Source organism: Dama dama, chromosome 1, assembly GCF_033118175.1.
Source record: "Dama dama isolate Ldn47 chromosome 1, ASM3311817v1, whole genome shotgun sequence".
In the NCBI taxonomy this organism is placed as follows: domain Eukaryota; kingdom Metazoa; phylum Chordata; class Mammalia; order Artiodactyla; family Cervidae; genus Dama; species Dama dama.
In genome coordinates, this window is record NC_083681.1 from 60504669 (window position 1) to 60524318 (window position 19650).

The 19650-nt window shown below is 38.6% G+C and overlaps 1 protein-coding gene across 1 annotated transcript in view; it reads right to left on the bottom strand.

The window, feature by feature from the left end:
• The window catches only part of DCDC1 (doublecortin domain containing 1), a 455120-nt gene that overhangs the window by 18749 nt on the left and 416721 nt on the right, over positions 1–19650 (bottom strand). Inside the window, exons 35-36 of the mRNA XM_061149231.1 lie at positions 19240–19419; positions 1713–1863 (exon numbers count right to left, since the gene is read on the bottom strand). Of these exons, the coding sequence (XP_061005214.1) occupies positions 1713–1863; positions 19240–19419 (331 nt within the window). The remainder of the gene's footprint in view (positions 1–1712; positions 1864–19239; positions 19420–19650) is intronic.

Sequence of the window (19650 nt, forward strand, 5' to 3'; positions counted from 1 at the left end):
TATGAGGACCCATTTTAAGAGGGGAAGAAACAGCTCTTTCACATCATAGTAATCGATGTGGTTAAAGAACTGAAGATGCAAAAATGAATGTCTATATAGCCTTGTCAAAGGTCTACAGAGCTAACAAGGAAGAAAATGGTAGGAAGAGTAATGTTTGCATTTTCAGTTTTCTCTTTTCTTTTTCCAGTTTTTATGGGTAACAAGCTTGCTTCTGGGAAGGTAGCCTACATTTCTCTCTGTGTTTTGGATACCTCTCTGGCTAGGTTGCCTGTTACTTATCTGAAAGGCCCAATGAATACAGTGGGGCCAGGAGGGCAAGGTCCAGGAAACAGAAGGCCATCCCAAGAGTACAAAAGATTAAGCATAAATAACGAAAGGACTGGGAAGTTACCTTCTACCACACCACTTGTTTCCTTACTATTCAATTACTTCAAGTGTGTTCATATACTTAACTAGATCCAAAACTCTTTCAGGGAAGGAACTCTGGCTTACAATTTCTTTTATTGGCTATGGAATACAGAAAGCTATCAATTAGTATGTCCTGTTAAGAACGACATCACTGGTTCATTCTAAGTAATTCTTCTAAATAATTACATAGTGAGGGTCACCAAGAACTGGGGTGAGGGGTAATGGTGAATGATGGGGACAAATACAAAGAATATAAAGATTAATGCCCTTCTTTGATATAGGATGGTGCTGGGGGAATCTCAGAACAGTGTTAGGCATCCCAATAAATCCTTGTCTTCCTGCATTTTAGTTTTCATTCCCATATTTTTGCCCCTTCTAGGCTAAGTATAAAGATAGGATTACAACTGTTTTAAAATTTTTTGGTTTCTATACCTTATATATGGCATAGTAATAAAAATTTTATGGTGACTTTTAAAAGAGATAACCTAACATTAGTTATTTTTAAAATCCCAGGTAATTCATTTCTAATTTTTTTTTTCCAAATCACGTGGCATGTGAGATCCTAGTTCCCTGGACCAAGGATTGAACCTATGCCCCCTGCAGTGGAAGCACAGAGTCTTAACCACTGGACTGCTATGGATGTCCCCTGAATCTTCTGATTTCCTTAAAAATGTTACCAATGTTTTTCAGAATATCCTGAAAATTCTGTCTTTGTTAATGTAGACTTACCCCAGAAAGGGGTTTTAAATTCCTCAGGATAAGTAGGATGAAAAACAAGAATTGGTTTAATACCAAATGTTATGTTCTCTTCCATTTCTAAATTTATCAAAAAAAAGTTGTTGAAAGACAGACAAGATAATAAACAAGCATATATTTACTTATCAGTAAACAAAATAAATCTGTAAAGTGTATATTTGTTTTTTAAAGAAACATTAAGTTTTAAATAACTTGCAAAGTAAGAAATCAAGGATGCCTCACTTTCCTCAGGGTTCATGCTAAAAAATGAATACCTTCAAAGGAGGCCTTTTAGAATTTCTACAACTAAAGCCCCTTGGATAAAACTCAAAACTAACAGAACTTTCATAGAATGCTTTAGATCAAACAGTGTCAACAGTGAGCTTCCAGCAAATAAATATGGAATTTAACTTTAGTAATATGGCATACAAAAGTGTGGAGTAGGATAGTCATTAAAAATCATCATGATGGGATATAAAATTCATTAAAAAAAAAAAAAGCTCTTCGAAGAAACAAGTGAATGCTTTAATTCTTCAAAAACATGATGGAAAAGAAATTATCACTCATACCTTGTTGAGTTCTAAAGCTTTGCCCTGTAGACACACAGATGACCATGTCTCGCTCTATGTCATCCCACGAGTGAATTGGCTCTCCGCTGGGAGTGTACAGTGCTCTGGCCAGGTGGGCCAGGTTGAGACGAGAGGAGCAGTCATTCAGCAGCTGAAACACAAAGAGACACGTGCTGGCTGGGTGTGGGATGTCACAATATGTTTGAGTATTAAAGAATCAACTCCTTGAAGAGAACTATTATCATGATATAAGTATTCATTTTATTTATAATTGCTAGAAAGAGGTATACTCTGTAGCAAAGGGAGCTCTACTCAATACTCTGTAATGACCTATATGGGAAAAGAATCTTAAAAACAGAAAGAGTGGATATATGTATATGTCCTGACTCACTTTGCTGTGAACCTGAAACTAACACCACATTGTAAATCAACTACACTCTGATAAAAATTTAAAAAGAAAAGAAAGAGGTATAGAAGGAGATGAGAAGGGTTTACAAATGTTCCCTAATGCAGTTAGACAGTGAGGAACTTCAGTGCTTGTCAGTGGATTTGTCCTTGTTATTCTCTTCAGTTAAGTTCAGTCGCTCAGTCATGCCTGACTCTTTGTGACCCCATGAACCGCAGCACGCCAGGCCTCCCTGTCCATCACCAACTCCCGGAACTTACTCAAACTCATGTCCATCGAGTTGGTGATGCCATCCATCTCACCCTCTGTCATCCCCTTCTTCTCCCGCCTTCAATCCTTCCCAGAATCAGGGTCTTTTAAGATGAGTCAGTTCTTCGCATCAAGTGGCCAAAGTATTGGAGTTTCAGCTTCTACATCAGTCCTTCCAATGAACACTCAGGACTGATCTCCTTTAGGATGGACTGGTTGGATCTCCTTGCAGTCCAAGGGACTCTCAAAAGTCTTCTCCAACACCAGAGTTCAAAAGCATCAGTTCTTCAGTGCTCAGCTTTCTTTATAGTCCAACTCTCACATCCATACTTGACCACTGGAAAAACCATACCCTTGACTAGATGGACCTTTGTTGACAAGGTAATGTCTCTGCTTTTTAATGTGCTGTCTAGGTTGGTCATAACTTTCCTTCCAAGGAGTAAGCATCTTTTAATTTCATGGCGGCAGTCACCATCTTCAGTGAAGTTGGAGCCCCCCAAAATAAAGTCTGCCACTGTTTCCATTGTTTCCTCATCTATTTGCCATGAAGTGATGGGACTAGATGCCATGATCTTAATTTTCTGAATGTTGAGTTTTAAGCCAACTTTTTCACTCTCCTCTTTTACTTTCATCAAGAGGCTCTCTAGTTCTTCTTCACTTTCTGCCATAAGGGTGGGGTCATCTGCACATCTAAGATTATTGATATTTCTCCCAACAATCTTGATTCCAGCTTGTGCTTCATCCAGCCCATGAAGCACATGGGCTTCTCATGATGTACTCTGCATATAAGTTACACTGCTCTCTATTTTTCCACATAGAAGAGACTCCTTGCTGTTTAAGAAATGGCTCAGTGTGAAAGATCTTGATTTGAAGAATCTATATTTGTCAGAAAAGCTCAATTTTTTTTCCCCAATGAGCAAGGCACTAGAAGGACAAAAGCACTGACCTGGTTCTGGCCTCTGTCTGACCTCAGACACGTCAGGCAATGTGCCTACCAAAGAGTCTCTTCAACTATAAAATCAAAGTTTTGGTCTAATACCTCTTGGATTCCATGATTCTATTATCATCAAAGGTTTTTTTTTTTTTTAATTGGTAAATTAAAAAGCTATCTGTTAAAGCCTAATTCAGTTTCTTTCAATTTTCCTTGAAACAGTAAAAAAACACATGTACAGATGCAAAGTGTCAACAGTTTTAAAGATCACTCGACCTGTTGTCAGACCCCTAAGGTTCCATTAGTGTGAATAGACTTTAAAACAGAATATATAAGCAAGCAGGAAGAAAGTAAGACATTTCCACACACTTGCTTGTATGACTTTTACCTATCATCCAGGCCAGACAGCAACTCTCCCAAAATGAAAGAGCCAGGTCCACATGAGCCCCAGTCACCTAATACTTCTTTTTATATATCAAATTAGAGGCTACAACTCACAGCAATGGAGTTGTAGAACTGGGCAACTTATGGCATCTTTCATCTGGAAAATGGTTCAGAAATACGAAGGAAGACAAGAGAGTGATGAGATAATGCAATTCAGGGACTGAATTTTTCACCCAGTATTTTGAGAAAGGGATAGATGCAATGAATTGAGCAGTAACAAATTATCCCAGAATACATTCCCATCTGTAGAGGGGGTAGTCAGACAGGAGCAGTGGGAGAACAGACTTAAATGCGGTCCTGCACCCTTTGCTGAATAATAGCCAGTCAGCAGCAATTTGATTCTGATTCAGGATCTACAGGAGGATCCTACAGCTCCCAAGTCAAAATTTAGGGGAACAAAAGAGAACTAATGCCTCCAGTCAAGAGAGCTCTCCTTGTAAAAGGAGATATAAATAGAAAAATGAACCTCAGCAGTAAGTGGACTGTGAAAATATTCTACAACATAAACAGTATCTGTACATAGCGTGAAGAGATTTTTTAAAAAGATTTACAGCACAAATACATTTTAGAGTGTCTGTATTGTGCTTCCCCAAATTTAAATAAAATATGACTTCCACAGACACACACACACACAGAAGTGAGATGACAACAGCTTAAAGGAAAGGAACATTGCTGAGATACAGGCAGAGATAATAATGGTGATGGTGATGATCATAATAATAGTAGCAGTTTAAATTTACTGGCACATTTCTATGGGCTAGAAACTTATCTAAAAGTTTCTAAGGATAATCTAATATTATTCTGTGGGAATAATTATTATCCTTTTTTTACTGGTGAGAAAAATGGAGAACAGAGAGGTTAAATATCATAACCAAGGTCACACAGCTGGTAAGAGAAGAAACAGAGTTTTAAATTGATATGAATAGAGAGCTGAATGAGAGACAATGAAATGAAAGATTCAACAGTAGAATTAAACTCTGTCTTAAAAGCAGAAAAAAGGAGACTGAATATTGTAGAAAATCAAATTGTATTAGAGAGGACTAAGTTGATAAAATCTCCTAGGATATAGAGGAAGGATAAGACAAAATTTATGAGAGAAAAGTTAAACATTTGTCACATCAGGACATCAGATATTAAACCTATACAATATAGGTATTAGTGGAGAAGAATTCAGAATATATTAAACTTAAGGAATTATAAAAAAAAAAAAAAAACAGAAGACAATCCTCTTCTTTCACACATGTCTTCATAGCAAATAGGTTAACCCAAGATAAGGCAAAGTTAATGAAAAAATGACTAACATTTAACTTTAACTGGGTTAAAAGTATGAATTTCAGACAAAGGGGAAAATTCAGTTATGTTTAGACCTGTTTTCTGCAACAATGATTACTAAAAAAAATGGAGGAGAATCTATGAACCTTTTAGGGGAAAAGGTTTCAGTGTAAGAATTCAGTATCCAGCTAAATTATTACTTTGGTTAGAGGAAACAAAAGATATTCTTATGTGTAGAAAAACTCAGAAACCATCACTCAGATACATTTCAGATTGTTTAAAAAAATGAATGAAATTCCTTCACCATGGAAAAGTCATAGTATAAAGTGACTAATATTAAGCAATAAGATCACTAGAACATGATACAGCTGTTATAAAAAATGGTTAGAAAATAAATCAGTTTAAAATTTTAAAATAAGTCTTTATAGGGAAAGTAAAAATGCAAAACATCACTAAAAAGGCACATGGGAAAGGAAAAAAAAAAAAAACAAAGCATTCCAACTTTCCAGCTATTTATGGAGGGAAAAGATCCTGTTTCTTCTTTTTTCCATTGTTAAGAATATTTAAGACCTTCTAGAACTACCACCCCAAAAAGATGTCCTTTTCATTATAGGGGACTGGAATGCAAAATTAGGAAGTCAAGAGATACCTGGAGTAACAGGCAAATCTGGCCTTATGGTACAAAACGAAGCAGATGAAAGGCTAACAGAGTTTTGCCAAGAGAACGCACTGGTCATAGCAAACACCCTCTTCCAACAACACAAGAGAAGACTACACATGGACATCACAAGATGGTAAATACCAAAATCAACTGATTATATTCTTTGCAGCCAAAGATGGAGAAGTTCTACACAGTCAGCAAAAACGAGACCAGGAGCTGATTGTGGCTCAGATCATGAACTCCTTATTGCCAAAATCAGACTGAAATTGAAGAAAAGTAGGGAAAACCACTAGACCATTCAGGTATGACCTAAATCAAATCCCTTACAATTATACACTGGAAGTGACAAATTGATTCAAGGGATTAGATCTGATAGAGTACCTGAGGAACTATGGAGAGAGGTTCATGATATTGTACAAGAGGCAGGGATCAAGACCATCCCCAAGAAAAAGAAATACATAAAGGCAAAATGGTTGTCTGAGAAGGCCTTACAAATAGCTGTGAAAAGAAAGAAGCTCAAGGCAAAGGAGAGAAGGAAGGATATACCTTTTTTGAATACCAAGATACACCCATTTGAATGCAGATTTCCAAAGAATAGCAAGGAGATAAGAAGGCCTTCCTCAGTGATCAATGCAAAGAAATAGAGGAAAACAATAGAATGGGAAAGACTAGAGATCTCTTCAAGAAAACCAGAGATACCAAGGGAACATTTCAGGAAAAGATGGGCACAATAAAGGACAGAAACTGTATGGATCCATCAGAAGCAAAAGATATTAAGAAGAGGTGGCAAGAATACACACAGAAGAACTATACAAAAAAGATCTTCAAGACTGAAATAATCACGATGGTGTGATCACTCACCTAGAAACAGACATCCTGGAATGTGAAGTCAAGTGGGCCTTAGGAAGCATCACTACGAACAAAGCTAGTGAAGGCGATGGAATTCCATTTGAGCTATTTCAAATCTTAAAAGATGATGCTGTGAAAGTGCTGCACTCAATATACCAGCAAATTTGGAAAACTCAGCAGTGGTCACAGGACTGGAAAAGGTCAATTTTCATTCCAATCCCAAAGAAAGGCAATGACAAAGAATGTTCAAACTACCACACAATTGCATTCATCTCACACGCTAGCAAAGTAATGCTCAAAATTCTCCAAGCCAGGCTTCAACAGTACGTGAAGCATGAACTTCCAGATGTTCAAGCTGGGTTTAGAAAAAGCAGAGGAACCAGAGATCAAATTGCCAACATCCAATGGATCATTGAAAAAGCGAGAGTTCCAGAAAAACATCTACTTCCACGTTATTGACTATGCCAAAGCCTTTGACTGTGTGGATCACAACAAACTGGAAAATTCTTAAAGAGATGGAATATCAGACCACCTGACCTGCCTCGTCAGAAATCTGTATGCATGTCAAGAAGCAACAGTTAGAACCGAACAGGGAACAACAGACTGGTTCAAAATTGGGAAAAGAGTATGTCAAGGCTGTATATTGTCACCCTGCTAATTTAATTTATATGCAGAGTACATCATGCAAAATGCCAGGCTGGATGAAGCACAAGCTGGAATCAAGACTGCTGGGAGAAATATAAAAAACCTCAGATATGCAGACGACACCACCCTTATGGCAGAAGCGAAGTACTAAAGAGCCTCTTGATGCAAGTGAAAGAGGAGAGTGAAAAAGTTGCCTTAAAACTCAGTATTCAGAAAACTAAGATCATGGCATCTGGTCCCATCACTTCATGGCAAACAGATGGGGAAACAACAGAAACAATTAGAGACTTTATATTCTTGGGCTCCAAAATCACTGCAGATGGTGACCACAGCCATGAAATTAAAAGATGCTTGCTCCTTGAAAGAAAAGCTATGACCAACCTAGACAGCACATTAAAAAACAGAGACATTACTTTGCCAACAAAGGTCCATCTAGTCAAGGTTATAGTTTATCCAGTGGTCATGTATGGATGTGAGAGTTGGACTATAAAGAAAGCTGAGCACTGAAGAATTGATGCTTTTGAACTGTGATGTTGGAGAAGACTCTTGAGAGTCCGTTGGACTGCAAGGAGATCCAACCAGTCCATCCTAAAGGAAATCAGTCCTGAATATTTATTGGAAGGACTAATGCTGAAGCTGAAACTCCAATGCTTTGGCTACCTGATTCAAAGAACTGACTCATTGGAAAAGACCCTGATTCTGGGAAAGACTGAAGGTGGGAGAAGAAGGGCGACAGAGGATGAGATGGTTTCATGGCATCACCAGCTCAATGCACATAAGTTTGAGTAAACTCCAGGAGTTGTTGTTGGACAGAGAAGCCTGGAATGCTGCAGTCCATGGGGCTGCAAAGAGTCGGACACGACTGAGTGACTCCACTGAACTGAACTGAAGGATATTTATTTTTACTATTATTTTTGTTGTTGTTCAGTCATTCAGTCATGCCCAACTCTTTGAAACTACTTGGACTGCAGCATACCATACTTCCTTGTCCTTCATTATCTCCCAGAGTCGATTCTTACGAAAGTAATTAATAGCCTAACACAGCTATAGTCAAAACTTCTGTAGGATGATTTTAAGGTGCTGAAGTGCAATTCCAAAATTCAACTCTAAAAATCAACAGGGCTTCCCTGGTGGCTCAGTGGTAAAGAATCTGCCTGCCAATGCAGGAGAAGTGGATTCGATCCCTAGTCCAGGAAGGTTCCACATTATATGGAGCAACTAAGCCCATGTATTGAGCCTGTGCTCTAGAGCCCAGGAAACTAACGACTGAGCCCATAGGCTGAAATTGCTGAAGCCCACAGGCACTAGAGCCCACGCTCTGCAACAAAAGCCACCTCAGTGAGAAGGCCACGCACCTTAACTAAAGAGTAGCCCCTACTTGCCTCAACCAGAGAAAAGCCTGGGCAGCAATAGCCGAAGACCCAGTACAGCCAAAACAAATGAATCAATAAATGAAGTTTCTAAAAATATGGACAGGCAAAGACAATTAAGTAAAAAGTGAAAAGTACAACAATAGGAAACTCCTGTCAGATATTAAAATATATTAAAGCTATAATAATTCTAAAAGTATCAGATAGCTTAAAAGAAGATACTAAGATACTAATAAGAATTCAGTGTATGTAACTATAAAGTTTGTATTCCAACTCAGTGGGAAGAACAAAAAAGATTATTCGGTAAGTAGGGCTGAAATAGTGGAGCCCATTATACAGAGTGAAGTAAGCCAGAAAGATAAACACCAATATAGTATAACGCATATATATGGAATTTAGAAAGATGGTAACAATAACCCTATATGCAAGACAGAAAAAGAGACACAGATGTATAGAACAGACTTTTGGACTCTGAGAGAAGGCGAGGGCGGGATGATCTGAGAGAATAGCATTGAAACATGTATATTATCAAGGGTGAAACAGATCGCCAGCCCAGGTTGTATGCATGAGACAAGTGCTCAGGGCTGGTGCACTGGGAAGACCCAGAGAGATGGGATGGGGAGGGAGGTGGGAGGGGGATTAAGGATGCGGAACACATGTAAATCCATGGCTGATTCATGTCAATGTATGGTAAAAACCACTACTATATTGTAAAGTAATTAGCCTCCAACTAATAAAAATAAATGAAAAAAATAAATAAAGCAGAGAAGATAGCTTCACTCAAATTTTACACCAGAAAAAAGTTTTATCCAGTTTAAAAAGTAAGAGGGAATGAGACAATTATAAAAATCTTAAGAAAAAATCAGATGAATCTTTATATGACAGGAAACAGTGAAAGTCGCTCAGTCGTGTCCGACTCTTTGCAACACCATGAACTGTAGCCTGCCAGGCTCCTCTATCCATGGAATTCTCCAGGCAAGATACTGGAGTGGGTAGCCATTCCCTTCTACAGGGAATTTTCCTGACCCAGGGATCAAACCCAGCTCTCCTACACTGCAGGAGATTCTTTACCATCTGAGCCACCAGGGAAGTCTTATATGATATAAAGATAGTAAAATACTATTGGAACTTGAAAAATTAAGAACAAACTTAAAACATACATTAATTTTTGCACATTAAAAAGTCTCTCAGACATCATGGCAAATTGGAAATTTGTCATAATAAATCTGACAAAGCTATGCATAGTAGACTTATTGCCATAGAAAAAGAAAATTTATATTAGTGTGAAAAATATTCACAGACTACTAATAAATGGTAAAAACAAAGCAAAACAAATAAAAATCACTGTTACAAGTAATTAAAGACATATAAATTGAAACACGGATATAACATTCTCTCCTGTCAACTTGCAAATACATATTTCTAAGTGACTGCAATTAGCATTGTTGATTACTCATGTAAACAGCATGTTAGTAGGAACTCTCATTCAAACTTGTGGGAGCATCAGTCGCTGAAATATTCCTAGAAAACAATCTGGTGATAGCTATGAAAATTCTCCAACACATCTACATAATTTGACCTAGAAATTCTTCTAAGAACTTATTTGGCAGAGATAATCAGAAATTTTGAAAGGATTTATGTGTAGATATGTTGTTTGGATTATGTTTTATGATAGCAAAATTAGAAACAATCTAAATGGCAAACAATAGAAAACTGGATCAGTAAGTAATAATCCAACCATTTGATAGAACATGATGATGCCATTGAAAATAATGTTTGTTAAAGAATATTAAATTATGCAGTCAAAAAGTCACAAGAGCTTGTTTGGTGAATAATTACATATATCAATGTAATCTAACATGATGACAATGGCAAAAAATGTATAAATATATAGAAACCATATAAATAGACCTACTAAAATTATAATAATTGTGGTTATTTGTGGGAGTCAGAATTTTCATTTCCTTCTTGGTGCTTTTTCTTTTTCTAAATTTAATGCAAAAATGACTGTATGCTGTTCTGCAATTAGAACAATAATCTATTATTCCAATAATCCAAAATTTCATAGTAATTACAACAGATTCATATGGTTTCATGCAGTTTTGCAGTTTTTCTAAATTTTCCATAGTAATAGTTGCTTTCTTCTGCTTAGGATGCCAAAACGAATACCACCAGTTCTGGAGGCTGCTAAGTCAAGACCAAGCTGTGGTTTGATACGGTTTCTGTTGAGAGCTCCTCCTGGCTAATAGACAGTTGCCTTCTTGTAGTGTTCTCATATGATGGGAGAAGAGAGAGAAATCTCTTTTTCTCTTCTTATAAACCCACACATTATTTCAGGTTAAGGCTTCACCCTTAAGGTCACTTAACATTAATTACCTCTTCAAAGCCCTGTCTCCAAATACAATCACATCGGAGGTTAGGATTTTAGCATAAGTGGGGGGAGGGGGGACCACAATTCAGTCCTAGCAGCTATTATTATGTATTTCCCGTTCCCCCCTCCCCACCCCAAGGCAACCAAAGAGTAGAGAACTGAGTTGCTACCTGGACTGGGAGAAGTGGGGCGCTGTCCTAGAAATATGTAGATAGGTCTCTGGAAGAAATTCCTGCAGCTTGAAAAAACCCTGACGTTGCAGCTAAGTCACTTCACTTGTCCAACTCTTTGTAACAGATTGCAGCCCACGAGGCTCCTCTGCCAATGGAATTCTCCAGGCAAGAATACTGGAGGGGGCTGCCATTTCCTTTTCCAGGGGATTTTCCCAACCCAGGGATCAAACCCAGGTCTCCTGTATTGCAGGCAGATTCTTTACTGCCTGTGCCACTCAGGAAGGCCCTGAAAAAAATCCTACATAAGGATAACTCTTATACTTTCCCCGAAGTGAAGTGAAGTCGCTCAGTCGTGTCCGACTCTTTGCAACCCCATGCACTGTAGCCCACCAGGCTCCTCTGTCCATGGGATTCTCCAGGCAAGAATACTGGAGTGGGTTGCCATTTCCTTCTCCAGGGGATTTTCCCGACCCAGGGATCGAACCCAGGTCTCCCTCATTGCAGGCAGACGCTTTAACCTCTGAGCCACCAAGGAAGCCCGTGTATTTTTTTTTTTTTTTAATTTTCCCCTGCTTTACCACTAAAATGTCACTAGTCTATAGAAATTGTGTTTCCTGTTTATAATTAAGTGCATGCCTTCATGCTAAATTGCTAAATTCATGCTAAATTGCCTGTCATGTCCTACTGTTTGCCACCCTATGGACTGTAGCCCATCAGGCTCCTCTGTTCATGGGATGCTCCAGGCAAGAATACTAGAATGGGTTGCCATGCCCTCCTACAGAGGATCTTCCTGACCCAGGGATCGAACCTGCATCTCATGTCTCCTGCACTGGCAGGCAGGTTCTTTACCACTAGCGCCACCTAGGAAGCCCATCATAATCAAGTGAATGAATGTTATTTAATAGAAACGTATACTAAATACAAGTAGGAGTTAAATCTATAGCTGTTTCACTTGGTTTTCACAAAGATCTATTTTACATTAGACTCAGTTAATGAGTTCATAAAAATCTTAAAAAAAATAAATTTGGGAGAAAAGAAGACATTTCAGTACAATTAGGTTCTAAAATGTCCAGTTAACTTTTGACCTTTAATGACGTTCTTAATTCTCGGCTTTTCAAATATATGTAAATTTACTCAAGTTCTTCCTTTAAAGTGGGTAATATAAATTACATGTTTAAATTCTGCAATAACAAAAGCTCATAATAAAAGAACAATGTTCTTTACGTAATTCTTCACCTATATTGTGAGTTTTCATAGACCCAGTACTCTCAGGGTGGTGCACATGGGCACTACAGAACTATTTCATATTCCCTGAGGACATGAGGCACTTCCCTCTACAAATCCAAAAAAAAAAAAAAATCTGTTTCTCATTCATTCAGCTTCCACTCGTGCATTCAGAACTATGCTTGGCTGTGAGAGAGCACATTGGTTTTGAAATTCTGTGGAATTGGAAAGATATTGCAGGGATGGGAGAAGACAGATGCTACAGGACCATAGAAGGAGGGGCTTGGACAGTCATAAATCAGAGAAATAGGATGGCCCTGAAGAAAGAACCACTAACCCTGGGGGCGGGGGCGGGGGTGCACTGATGACAGATGACCCTACATCAGTTGGAGACAAGAGATGCTCCAGCCACGTTCAAAGACTGGGTAGGAAGAATGTGGTTAAATCATCCAGAATAGCCGCAGCAGTGAAAGAAGTTGAGGGAAAACCTGCATTAGTGGGATTCAAACACCATCTGGGGGTTTCATTGTAGAAAGTAGAGGGAAGCACTCTGAAAAGCATTCTGTTCCTCATTCTTCAGGTAAAAGTACCAGCCACTGAAAATCTGAGCTTCTCTGGAATTGGCATTGTTAGCCAGATTCACCCAGTAAAATCTGAACCCTACTTTTCCGGTAGTTTCACATCCACAGTGCATTTTCCTGGAGTATTCTTTACAGGCTGATAGCCTGAAAAGAAACATTTCTAATTGATCATGAAGAATCTCAAACAGATCCCTAAAAACAAAAACAGAATGGAAAAGGAAAGGAAAGAGATTAGAAAGAGCATTTTTTAATAAAAGAAAAGAAGTAATATGAAGCAGGCTTTCTAGACATTGCCTAAGTATCCTTCTACACACCGAGGCTACATTCAGTTCAGTTCAGTTGCTCAGTCATGTCCGACTCTTTGCTACCCCATGAATTGCAGCACGCCAGAACTCCCTGTCCATCGGCAACTCCCGTAGTCTACCCAAACCCATGTCCATTGAGTCGGTGATGCCATCCAGCCATCTCATCCTCTGCTGTCCCCTTCTTTACCTGCCCCCAATCCCTCCCAGCATCAGGGTCTTTTCCAATGAATCAGCTCTTTGCATCAGGTGGCCAAAGTACTGGAATTTCAGCTTCAACATCAGTCCTGCCAATGAACACCCAGGACTGATCTCCTTTAGGGTGGACTCTTGCAGGCCAAGGGACTCTCAAGAGTCTTCTCTAACTCCACAGTTCAAAAGCATCAATTCTTTGGCGCTCAGCTTTCTTCACCATCCAACTCTCACATCCATACATGACCACTGGAAAAACCATAGCCTTGACTAGATGGACCTTTGTTGACAAAGTAATGTCTCTGCTTTTAAATATGCTATCTAGGTTAGTCATAACTTTCCTTCCAAGGAGTAAGCGTCTTTTAATTTCATGGCTACCATCACCATCTGAAGTGATTTCGGAGCCCCCAAAAACAAAGTCTGACACTGTTTCCACTGTTTCCCCATCTATTTCCCATGAAGTGAGGGGACCAGATGCCATGATCTTAGTTTTCTGAATGTTGAGCTTTAAGCCAACTTCTTCACTCTTTTCCTTCATTTTCATCAAGAGGCTTTTTAGTTCCTCTTCACTTTCTGCCATAAAGGTGGTGTCCTCTGCATATATGAGGTTATTGATATTTCTCCCGGCAATCTTGATTCCAGCATGTACTACCTCCAGCCCAGCGTTTCTCATGATGTACTCTGCATAGAAGTTAAATAAGCAGGGTGACAAAATACAGCCTTGAAGTACTCCTTTTCCTATTTGGAACCAGTCTGTTGTTCCATGTCCAGTTCTAACCATTGCTTCCTGACCTGCACACAGGTTTCTCAAGAGACAGGTCAGATGGTCCGGTATTCCCATCTCTTTAAGAATTTTCCACACCTTATTGTGATCCGCACAGTCAAAGGCTTTGGCATAGTCAATAAAGCAAAAATGGATGTTTTTCTGGAACTCTCTTGCTTTTTCCATGAACCAGCGGATGTTAGTAATTTGATCTCTGGTTCCTCTGCCTTTTCTAAAACCAGCTTGAACATCTGGAAGTTCACGGTTCACGTACTGCTAAAACCTGGCTTGGAGAATTTTGAGCATTACTTTCCTAGCATGTGAGATAAGTGCAATTGTGTGGTAGTTTGAACATTCTTTGTCATTGCCTTTCTTTGGGATTGGAATGAAAACTGACCTTTTCCAGTCCTTTGGCCACTGCTGAGTCTTCCAAATTTGCTGGCATACTGAGTGCAGCACTTTCACAGCATCATCATTCAGGATTTGAAATAGCTCAACTGGAATTCCATAACCTCCACTAGCTTTGCTCATAGTGATGCTTCCTAAGGCCCACTTGACTTCACATTCCAGGATATCTGTTTCTCGGTGAGTGATCACACCATTGTGATTATCTGGGTCATGAAGATCTTTTTTGTACAGTTCTGCATATTCTTGCCACCTCTTCTTAATATCTTCTGCTTCTGTTAGGTCCATACCATTTCTGTCCTTTATCGAGCTCATCTTTGCATGAAATGTTCCCTTGGTATCTCTAATTTTCTTGAAGAGATCTCTAATCTTTCCCCTTCTGTTGTTTTCCTCTATTTCTTTGCATTGATTGCTGAGGAAGGCTTTTTTATCTCTCCTTGCTATTCTTTGGAACTCTGCATTCAGATGGGAATATCTTTCCTTTTCTCCTTTTCTTTTCACTTCTCTTCTTTTCACAGATATTTATAAGGCCTCCTCAGACAGCCATTTTGCTTTTTTGCATTTCTTTTCCATGGGGATGGTCTTAATCCCTGTCTCCTGTACAATGTCATGAACCTTTGTCCATAGTTTATCAGGCACTCTGTCTATCAGATCTAGTCCCTTAAATCTATTTCTCACTTCCCTTCACTTCATAAGGGATTTGATTTAGGTCATACCTGAATGGTCTAGTGGTTTTCCTTACTTTCTTCAATTTAAGTCTGAATTTGGCAATAATCATGATCTGAGCCACAGTCAGCTTCTGGTCTTGTTTTTGCTGACTGTATAGAGCTTCTCCATCTTTGGCTGCAAAGAATATAATCAGTCTGATTTCGGTGTTGACCATCTGGTGATGTCCATGTGTAGAGTCTTCTCTTGTGTTGTTGGAAGAGGGTGTTTGCTATGACCAGTGAGTTCTCTTGGCAAAACTCTATTAGCCTTTGCCCTGCTTGATTCTGTACTCCAAGGCCAAATTTGCCTGTTACTCCAGGTGTTTCCTGACTTCCTACGTTTACATTCCATTCCCCTATAATGAAAAGGACATCTTTTTTGGCTGTTAGTTCTAAAAGGTCCTGTAGGTCTTCATAGAACCATACAACTTCAGCTTCTTCAGCGTTACTGGTTGGGGCGTAGGCTTAGATTACCGTGATATTGAATGGTTTGCCTTGGAAATGAACAGAGATCATTCTGTCATTTTTGAGATTACATCCAAGTACTGCATTTCAGACTCTTTTGTTGAGTCTGAAACAACATTTCTTCTACTACTCCATTTCTTCTAAGGGATTCCTGCCCACAGTAGTAGATATAATGGTCATCTGAGTTAAGTTCACCCATTCCAGTCCATTTTAGTTTGCAGATTCTTAGAATGTCGGTGTTCACTCTTGCCATCTCCTGTTTGACCACTTCTAATTTGCCTTGATTCTCGGACCTAACATTCCAGGTTCCTATGCAATATTGCTCTTTATAGCATTGGACCTTGCTTCTGTCACCAGTCACATCCACAACTGGGTATTGTTTTTGCTTTGGATCCATCCCTTCATTCTTTCTGAAGTTATTTCTCCACTGATCTCCAGTAGCATATTGGGCACCTACCGACCTGGGGAGTTCCTCTTTCAGTGTCCTATCATTTTGCCTTTTCATACTGTTCATGGGGTTCTCAAGGCAAGAATACTGAAGTGGTTTGCCATTCCCTTCTCCAGTGGACCACACTCTGTCAGACCTCTCCACCCTGACCTGTCTGTCTTGGGTGGCCCCACACGGCATGGCTTAGTTTCATTAATTAGGCCACATTAATCTCCTCCAAACATTGGCTTTACTATACCACTACCTTATTCAGAGACAACTAGTGGCTCATGTGCTTTAGTCTGGGGTAGTGTAATGGACTGAACTGTGTCCTCCCCAAGACTCATAGGTTAAGAGACATTTGAGCGCGCTCTCTCTCTCCACATAAGCACAGAGGAAAGGTTGTGTGAGCACACAGTGGTGAGAAGTCAGCCATCTGCCACACAGGAAGAGAGTCCATATCAGAAACCAACCCTGCTGGTACCTTGATCTTGGAATTTCCAGCTTCCAGAAGTGTGAGAAACATATTTCTGTTGTCCAGGCCACCCAGTCTGTGGTTTTTTGTTATGGCAGCCCACGTAGACTATACAGCGTATATGGTGTCCACCATACGTGCTTTTAAACAATCTCTCCAGTTGTCTCTATCTCTCCTTATTTCTTAGTTCAAGTACCACTTATGAATACTTATTTGGTTTATGAATCTAACACCCACATCTCTGCGTGTGCTGCTCCTCATCCTTATTAATACTTTTTCCGCCTAAATGTTGACTTTTCCCCATTTATCAAATTCCATCAGAGGTCCTGATCGAGTCCACTGTGGAGCTTTCTCCTTCACCCCAGGTGGGCACAATGCTCCTTCCTCTGAACTACTATTGAACTTCCTGTGTGTACTACTGATCTGACCTTCATCACATGCTGTTAGTACTTGTCTAAAAGGAGTGTCAGCTCCCTTAGCAAATGCATTTTTCTTACAATCTGTGTTCAGCATAACAAAATACGGAACACATAGAAAAACACATAATAAAGAAATACTGTCTCTATTAGATCACCATAATAAGACCATCCAATAAACACCTCCAAAAATAAAATCCATCCAGTCTTCTTCTTTAATGTTTGTGCATACATGTATATAGAATTCAACTCTATATGCTTTATATTATGCTTCTTTCATTTAGTATATCTTGAACATCTTTATTGTCATTATTCTTTCTAAAGTTGATTTTATTTATAATATCCCATTCTACATTCTATAATTCATTTAACCAACTCCCTATTTGTGATTATTTCTAATCCTTCTATGCTATAAATAACCTATGATAAATATTATTATCAAATAACCTTTGCATAAATTCATGAAAATATCCTTGGGATAAGATTTTATAATAGAAGTGCATTTTCTTATGATTTGTATAGCCACATGGTCCTGCAAAAAGTTGTGCTCCTATTAACATGAGAGTGCCCATTTCTTTATAAACCTAAGTGAAGCTTGATGTACTTTCAAATGTTTTGCCAGTTGTGAATATGAATGGAATGAGAACAAAGGTCATGTGCTATTTTATGTCTCCTATCGCTACCACTACTATTGAGGTTAACCTGTCAATTATACTACACTACAAACTTTTCAAACTCTTTTCACACACATAAATTAGAGTAATAATTTACAGCATCTAGCACAGTGCCCTTTATGTACAAAGTTCATAAAAAAATCATATGATCATGGAATAATATGTGTGGAGTGCCTTTTATATGCTACCTGAGAGTCACATAAATCCCAAAGTCATTCCTTCACTAGGTATATGTAATTTTTGTAAAAATTATTGTAAGTTTTTGCTCTCCTGAGTTTTAAAGTCCATCTTTAATCCTATTGTCCCTGCTCTACTCTTTATTTATTAATCATTTCATATTCCCTCACTAACATATGAGTTCTTGTTGCAATGGTTAGGTACAATTTAATAAACTGTGATTTTCGAAGAAATGTTTCAGCTTTTTTATAGAAATTGTTCTAGGATAGTCTCTCCTGAAAAAGCTCTCATTCATTTTTAAAAAATCCCTTTCTTTTTTTTCATGTATATAAAGTCCCTTTGCTTATATTCCTCGTTTTGAATGTATTGTCTGCATTTTTCTCTTTCTCAAGCACAGCAAATCTGTTGTCAACTTCTGAGATGTAATTGCTTTCACAGTTCTCATTCAAAGTCCTTGTCAAAGAAGGGTGGTCTCATCACACTTTGAAATCATCAACCATGAGGGGCACAGCTCTTCTGCAGTGCCCCTGACACTCTAGGTGCCCCCATCAGCCTCCATGAACTCCTCCAGACCCATCTGTTGCACTGTCTTGCCTTTTCCTCCATCCTCCACCAACATATCCTTATGTGACTTCCTCTTGTCCCAGAAAAAGTTATAAAAACATTTCAAAAAATAAGAAGAAGAACATGTTTACAATGTATTATAAGATATCACTGCAACAAATGAGAATTTTTGAAATTCTACCAAAATCCATTTCCTAGGTACCTAAAGTTTTTATTTAAAGATGAAGACAAAATATCAAATTTCGGAACTGTATCCTGATATTGCAAACAATAAATGAACTGCTACTCATCTTTTCCTTAGTCAGTCTTTTAATTTTGGAAAGTGGAAAGTCTGCCATAATTCTCAGACTCTGGGCATCAAGAATATGACAGGTTTCCTCTAGTGAATACTGTGGTTTTCCCCACAGAGAACATATCTAGAGGATAATCAAGCTTTTGTGAACTAGGCTTAAAATGGAATAGGAAAACTATTTTAAATTATTTTCAAGTTTAGATTTCACTCTTTGACTGCAGTGGGTTTAACTGTTATTGTTCTCTGCCAGCCAAGTATCATATTCTGGTGCACACATTATGTCATGCAGAGTTGTACTCCAGATTTTCACACACATATATTCATTTAATCATCATCTCAACCCTGTGAGGAAAGTATTACTCTCCCATTTTGCAGATGAGAAAATGAGGTTTAGAGAGGTAAAATAATTTGCCTGATCTAACAATCTGGAAATGTCAGAGTTGGCATTTGAACCTAGCTTTATGAAACATTCTCCTTTCACACTAAATTTACCTCCGAAATAGTTTTGCCCCAGGCATAAGTGCCATCTTCAGGTCTGCCTCCATTTAGGTAAATCCATACTCGTTTTGCATTGGGCTGTTCATACAGGTTGCTCTGCTTGAATGCTGTACATTTAGGTGCAATGAAAGAATTTCTCTTGGATTGCAGTTCTTGGACTTCAGAAAGGTGTGCCTGTTAAGAAAAGTCCAGAGAATGCCATGGTTAGAGAACTGTCTGTTTAGTGTGTGTGTGTGTGTGTGTGTGTGTGTGTGAAGGATATAATGAAAGACAGGAACATCTTATCATTGTACGTTATGTTGAAAAAACTTTAGGAAATACATTACCATCTCCTATCACTGACTCTTCTGTGATTCCCCTTGCTTCAGTGAATCACTATAGGCAATAATAGCCTTTAGAGTAGTA